The 7,408-nt window shown below is 32.7% G+C and overlaps 1 protein-coding gene across 1 annotated transcript; it reads left to right on the forward strand.

Annotated features, from left to right (window-relative positions):
- Positions 1–1,062: 1,062 nt before the first annotated feature.
- LOC105119434 (uncharacterized) lies at positions 1,063–2,524 on the forward strand. Its single transcript, XM_011017574.1, has 6 exons — positions 1,063–1,136; positions 1,226–1,364; positions 1,451–1,521; positions 1,601–1,874; positions 1,944–2,067; positions 2,238–2,524. Exons 2-6 carry the CDS (start codon positions 1,329–1,331, stop codon positions 2,522–2,524), a joined length of 792 nt encoding a protein of 263 aa, XP_011015876.1. The 5' UTR covers positions 1,063–1,136; positions 1,226–1,328.
- The last annotated feature ends 4,884 nt before the right edge of the window (positions 2,525–7,408 follow it).

The raw sequence follows: 7,408 nt of genomic DNA on the forward strand, positions 1-7,408 counted from the left end.
GAGGGACATTAAAAATTTTGGTGCGAAATTCAAAATTTACTGACGGATTTTTACACCTTACCAACGGAATAAATTAAAAATAATAATTAATTTTATATCCGTTGGTTAGTCCGTCAGTAAAACTAGCATATGACCGTTGGTGAGTCCGTTGGTAAAACTGCCATATAAGTGCCCCCGTCCGCCTCTTCAATTCATTTTCTCTCCTCTAAACTTCTTCACCTTTCTTTTCCTCCCCGTTCTGATCTCCCTTCTTCACCGGCGATATCAAGCTTTTTTTGTGGTGAATCTCCATCAATTGAAAAGGTTAGTGTTTCTTCTTTTTCATTTTACTTTAATGGTTTTTTTTTGCTATTTTGTTGTTATGTTTTTTGTTTTGGTGTATTTTTTGTAATGTAGATAAAATCCGTAGTTTTTGTTTGCATAATTCATTGCTAAAGTCTATAGTTTTTTTTTTTGAATTTATTCAATATTTTTTATTGTTTTGACATAATTATTATTAGTTAATTTGTTGAATATTTATTGTTAACGTTGAATTTATCTTAGGATTAGTAATTGAGTATGTTGGAATAATTATTAATTTTACTTTATTATTGCATGATTTGGGTTTAATTTTTTTGATTTATTTTGATTGTTATTATAGAGTTTTTTTTAATTTATTGTTTTGTTGTGTTGGCATAATTATTGAATAATTTATGGAATTGTAATTTTTAATGTTGAATTTACCTTAGGATTAGGAATTAAATATGTTGGAATAATTAGTTTAGATTGGGTAAATTGGTTGTGGCTATTGTTAATATGTGTAGGTTTGTGGATTTGGGTAGTATCCAGTATAGGGGAGGTGCTGTCGAATTTTTTTTTAACATTTGAATTTAATTATATAATTATTTGTATAAAATTGTGTAGATGCATAGATTGAAAACCAGAGCTAGTCGCTCACGTAAAGTCGTAGCTAGTTCGTTTAGTAGCGATGAGGATATCTCCTTAGGTGCCTTTGAAGCAGAGGCACCTACACCACCTGCACCGTCTACCGATGCTACCTCTTCTAGCGCTACTTCACAGTGTAGAAGTGGCATGCCTTTGCAGTAGAATTAATTTACCTGCCAGTACGAGGCACAATGGAAGGATGACCTTTCAATGTAAGTTTGTTTAGGTTTTAGTTTTTTTTTTTATATTACAACATAATTTATGAAATAATCATTATTGAATTTATTTCATTTATTTTCAGGTTCACAAATATTGAAGCCGCCCGAGTAATATCATCGGCGTTTAAATCGTCGATGGAGATTCCATTGTTTCAGTGGAGTCAGATATCAAAGCATCCTGAATGAATGCTTCAAATCAATGCATGGTTTAACAGGTTTGAGGTTGGTATTAATTTATAATTTTCAGCTTATTAATTTAATTATAAATAAATTATTATTTTTATCTAAACTTGTTCATTTATACACAGTACAAATTCTGCTGGGACAGTGAGTATAACACTGTTGTGAGAAGGGTGTGGGAAAATCACGCGGCAACTAGGTAAGATAAAAAACAATACAAGATTTTTTTTAGATAAAAAATTATGTTTCGAAATGTAATTTTTTGTTGCGTGACGTAGGTTGCGTGATTTTTGGTATGAAGCACAAAGAAAGGCAAAAAAAGCCGCGAGGGATAGGGGTTTACAAGGCTGGAACGATGTTGCGGTTTGGAGGGATTTCAAACCGATATACATCCCGGAAGATATATGGCCACACTATATTGAGCACGTGACGTCTGAGCGGTTCCCACGCCGCTCACGGTCCGGTGCTGGCAACCGGTATCGGCCAATTCATGGCGGGGTGACAACGCACACTGGCGGCTCCATTCCATTTGCTGCACATGCGAAATGGATAGTAAGATTAATTTAAATGAAATATATCATTAAATTCAGTTGTTGTTAATATATCTTTTTTTCATTATAGGCTGCGTCTCTTGGACATGAGTCGAGCCCGATGGAGTTGTTTGTGGAGACGCACGTGCAGAGTCAAAATAGCCAGAAGGGGGTGCAACAATTCGTTGATAATCGTGCTCAACATTTTGTGGTATGTTTGTTCAACCATTTCATTTTGTAAGTTATTATGTAAGTTATTATGTTTATTGAATTGAATATGATGATAACTTATTTTTTATTTTATTTTATTTTCAGGAGACCTATAATAATCGGTTGAGGGAGAGATATGGAGACGATATTTTGAACCATCCGGAATTTGATCCAGATTTGTGGATGGAGGCTGGCTCCTCAAGTGGACCCAATAAAAATCGGGTTTACGGGCTCTCCAATGCTACGGCAGACAACTTGCAGTCAACCCGTAGTGTTTCAACCGTTGGGAGCTCCCAATCAATATCGAACTCCAAATCTAAGGAATTCGAGGCCTTGCAACAACACACGGCTCAACTCACCGAGAAATACAACCACCTATTAGAGGAGTACGTGCACCTCAAAGCGTCTCAAGAGCAACAAAAAGCGGAGTATGTTAGACAAAAAGTGGAGTATGAGCAATAAAAAGCGAAGTATGAACAACAAAAAACGGCTTACGAACAGCTCCGTGAAATGGTTATGAACATGGCAAATAGTGGAACATGTGCGCCTAATCCTTTTTGGCCGTATAACCACCAGCCTCCTCTAGGATCTCCTCCTCCTCCTCCTCTAGCTCCACCTTTATATTAATTTGTAATAAACATTATTTAACATTAAAACTTCATTTAATATTTTTTTTGAAACATATTCAGTTTGTAATGAATATTATTTAACTTTGTTTTTTTTTGCTTGAATATAAATTTTATTTGCATAATTGATTTGTATTACAATTAATTTACACAGTTTTATATTATATATCTTAAATCATTTTTCAAAAACAAATTTAGAAAAAAAAATTACCAATGATTTCATACACTCACCGACCGCATTGCCGATGGAATTACTCCGTCGGCATTTAACAGTGGCTGCCACACTTACCGACTAATGTACAGATGGATATATTCGGTCGGTATTTCATACACTCACTGACCGACTTACTGACGGAGAAACTCCGTCGAAATTTGATAGTAGCTGCCACATTTACCGACGAATTTACAGACGGGTGTATTCGGTCGGTATTTCATACACCCATCGACAGCCCTACTGAAGGTTAGTGTCCATCGGTAAATCACGATATCACTGATATAATACAAATCCGTTGGTATATTCAAGCGGGAATCTTTTTTTTTGCGCGCAAATTCCGTCTGTAAAACCATCGCCAAATGGTTTTTTTGTTTTTCCGACCAATTTAATGACAAAATGTTGAATCACTGATGAAAGGTAACCCGACGGATGTAATCCGTCGATGATTGCGTCGATAAAAAAATCATGGATGACCTTTTAATCACACACCAACGGAATATTTCCGTTGGTAAAACTGTGAAATCTTGTAATGTTTATATGGATGGAAAGGTAAGATATAGGCCTACAACATTCATGTGGAGGTCTAGTTTTAATAAAGTCGTTTTCAAGTTCAAATTGTAGCAACAACAAAGAAGTCTGAATCTATCAGCCCATACACTATATAGTGTTCAGCCCATATCTAGAGTTCTACAAGTCCAAATGACATCCATTTTTTTTTCCTGGAAAGCTGAGACAATTTTCTATAACTTTCATATGAGGTTTGTTCAAATTATGATGTTATCAATAACATTTTGGGCAGACAAGAGAAGGTAAAGATTGTCAACAAGTCAAGAGTTGGCCACCCACTCATCAATTAGTCATCAAATCAATAGTTTCCAATTTTAGCCTATAAAAGGTTTTATATTATTATTTTGCACTTGAAGTATCAATAACTCCTTAACTAGAGCATGTTTTATAATAACAAGTTTGATAATATAAGATACTTTTAATTTATGGTAAATGTTTATTTTAAATGCAAGCCTATCATATAAATCAATGGATTGATTGATGAGTTTAACTACTAAAATTGAGAAGACAAAAAGATGGTTAAGCTTAAAAAAAAGTGCTGGTTGAATTCAAATTAGAACATCATTCAGTTATTGGATCATAACTAGAGCTTTAGAACTTAGATTTAGGTATGGTTTATATGGATAAAAAGCTAAGACATAGGCCTAAAACTTTTATAAGAGTACGAGATAAAAAAAGGACTATTTTCAAGTTTAAATTGTAGCAAGAACAGAGAAGTTGGTATATATTCTGCAGCCTAGACATTGTTTAGTGTTTAACCCATATCTTGAGTTCCAGAAGTTCAAATGACCTCATTCTTATTTTGTTGGAAAGCTGAGACATTTTTCTAGAATTTTCATGAAGACTGTCTGTTCAAATTATGATGTTAGCAATAATGTTTTTTGTAGAAAAAAAATAAGGATTGTTACCAAGTTAAGAGGTGGTCATCCACTCAATAATTAGTCATTAAATCAATAGTTCTGAATTTTGGCCTATAAAAGAAGGTATTTGCCATGTATTTAGGAATCTTGGTTGTTAAGATTAAGATCTTGCTTTTACTCTCTTTCTTTGTATTTTGTAATGTTCAAGTTTTATTTAATGTTATATTAATATCTTATTTATGCTTTTCATTCCCTTTCCTCTACTTAGTTAACATATATCTTATTTATGTTCTTATCTTGTTTATTTATATTTCTCTCTTTCATTATGTTTAGTTAAGTTTATTATGTTATGGTGAAAAAGTCACACTAATGGAGAAAGAATAAGTATAATGTAAACTTAATAAGGACTTTTGACACGACTAATTAGTACTTAAAAATGCATTTTTATCAAGGTTTTATATCATCATTTTGCACTTGAAGTATCAATAACTCCTTAACTAAAGGATGCTTTATAATAATATATCTAATAATATAAGATACCTTTAATTTATGGTAAATGTTCATTTTAAATGGAGGCCTATCACATAAATGAAAGGATTGATTGATGAATTTAAGAACTGAAATTGAAAGGATAAAGAGATGGCCAAACTTAGAAAAAAGATGTCAGTGCAATCCAAACCAGAACACTATTCGGTAATTGGGTCATATCTAGAGCTATAGATCTCAGATTTAGGTCTACTTTATATGGATGGAAAGGTAAGACATAGACCTACAACTTTCATATGAGCCCAAGATCTAAAAAGGCCATTTTCAAGTCCAAATTGTAGCAACAACAAAGAAGCCCGAATCTGTCCTCCAGCCCGAGCACTGTTTAGTATTTTGGCCATATTTGGAGTTATAGAAGTTGAAATGAGCTGAATGTTTTACACAAGAAATCTAAGACAATTTCCTACAACTTTCATGTTTTCAACTAGCTCCAATTCTGACGTTATCAATGACGTTTTGGGTAGACAAGAGAAGATAAGGATTGTCACCAAGTCAAGAGTTGGTCACGCACTCATCAATTAGTCATCAAATCAATAGTTCCCAATTTTGGCCTATAAAAGGAGGCATTTGCCATGCATTTAGGCATCTTGGTTTCCAGATCAAGATCATGCTCTTCCTTTCTCTCTTTGTATTTTTTGTAATGTTTATGCTTTGCTTTTAAGTTTATGCCTTTCATTTCCTTTCCTTTACTTAATTTATTAATATCAAGTTTATGCCTTTCATTTCCTTTCATTTACTTAGTTAACTTTTATCTTATTCTTTCATTATGTCTAGCTAAGTTTATTATGTCAAGGTGAAAAGGTTACACTAATGGTGTAAGAATAAGTATAGTGTAAACTTAATATGAACTTTAATGTTTGATACTAACATGTTTTGTATTTGTTATCTTGTTCTCTCTTTAATACTTTGCTTGTTAAATGACTAATCTTGATTTATGTTGTATAACACTTCGTACAATAAATGCTTGGTACTCTCATAGCCCATACTATATGGTATAACCGACACCTGAGCTATGAAAAGAACTTGATTTGTTGTTAACATAAGTTATAATCATGAATGATTGACGAAATTTACATGTATTAGCATTAATTAAATAAGATGACTAATGTAATCATGTTAACAATCTATAATCTGATTGGAACCCCTTTTGTGTGTGGTTTCCAATTGAATAATAAGAGTTTATACTATACTTGTTTGACATACCATTAGTGGATCCTCCAACCTTGACATTGTTTGTTATCATTATTTAATCCTTACGTTAATTTTCCATCTCAAAGTTCTCATCAACTTTTCTTCTTCTTCTTCTTTTTCTTTTTCTTTATTATTGTTGTTGTTGTTGTTATTATTATTATTATTATTATTATTATTACTACTACTACTACTACTATTACTACTACTACTAGTAGTATTATTAGTATTATTATTGTTACTATTATTATTGCTGTTGTTGTTGTTACTATTGTTGTTCTTTATAATATTATTATTATTATTACTACTATTGTTGTTGTTGTTATTGTTGTTTTATAATTGTTGTTTATAATTTGTACAATTAACCTCCCTATGGTTCGACCCCGGTCTTGCCGGGTTATTTATTACTTCGACACTCCTGCACTTGGAAGAAGACATCAATCTTTTAGTCGTGTCAAGTTTTTGGCGCCGTTGCCGGGGAGGTAAGTTCTTGTATAAATTATAGTATTTATTTTATTTTCTCTTTTCACTTTTCTTGTATATAACTTTGTTTCTTTTCTTTTATTTCTTTTTATTTTATTTTCTTCCTCCTTCTTTTGCTTTCTTCTTCTTTTTTATTTTATTCCTACACGTGCATGAGAGTGTGGTCACGTACATCAAGTGGTAGACTTTGTAGGGTATCCTCATCATTTTCAGAAAATATGGCCGAAGAAGATAATCAATCACTTCAAAATGAGAATAATGAGAATAACCGTGCTAGAACACTTAGAGACCACATGAATCCCACAAGAACAAGTGCACCATCATGCATAGTTTTTCCTCCTGATGCATCTCATTTTAATTTTAAACCAGGTATTATTCAACTTTTACCTTCTTTTCATGGCTTAGAATTGGAAAATCCATACTTGCATTTAAGAGAATTTGAGGAGGTCTGCAACACATATAATAATTTAAATTGTAGCATGAACACCATCAGATTAAAGCTTTTTCCTTTTTCATTAAAAGATAAAGCTAAAACATGGCTACAAAATTTAAGACCAGGATCCATTCGTGCTTGGGATGAAATGCAACAACAATTTTTAAAGAAGTTTTTCCCATCTCATAGAACAAACTCTTTCAAGAGACAAATCACCACTTTCACTCAAAAACCAGGAGAAACATTTTACAAATGTTGGGATAGGTATCGAGACTTGCTTAGTACTTGCCCTCATCATGGTTTTGAAACATGGAGATTGGTTTCACATTTCTATGAAGGGTTAACACCTAAAGATAGGCAAATGGTTGAATTGATGTGCAATGGAACTTTTGAAGATAAAGACCCTGATGAAGCAATGAAGTACTTAGA

This window comes from Populus euphratica, unplaced genomic scaffold (assembly GCF_000495115.2).
Source record: "Populus euphratica unplaced genomic scaffold, PopEup_1.0 scaffold2905.1, whole genome shotgun sequence".
In the NCBI taxonomy this organism is placed as follows: domain Eukaryota; kingdom Viridiplantae; phylum Streptophyta; class Magnoliopsida; order Malpighiales; family Salicaceae; genus Populus; species Populus euphratica.

Excerpts from the sequence above, each read along its gene's own strand:
- LOC105119434 (XM_011017574.1), top strand. The coding sequence starts at position 1,329 with ATGCTTCAAATCAATGCATGGTTTAACAGGTTTGAG. Across the intron at positions 1,365-1,450 it reads CATGGTTTAACAGGTTTGAG|TACAAATTCTGCTGGGACAG; the intron begins GTTGGTATTAAT and ends ATTTATACACAG. Across the intron at positions 1,522-1,600 it reads GAAAATCACGCGGCAACTAG|GTTGCGTGATTTTTGGTATG; the intron begins GTAAGATAAAAA and ends TGCGTGACGTAG.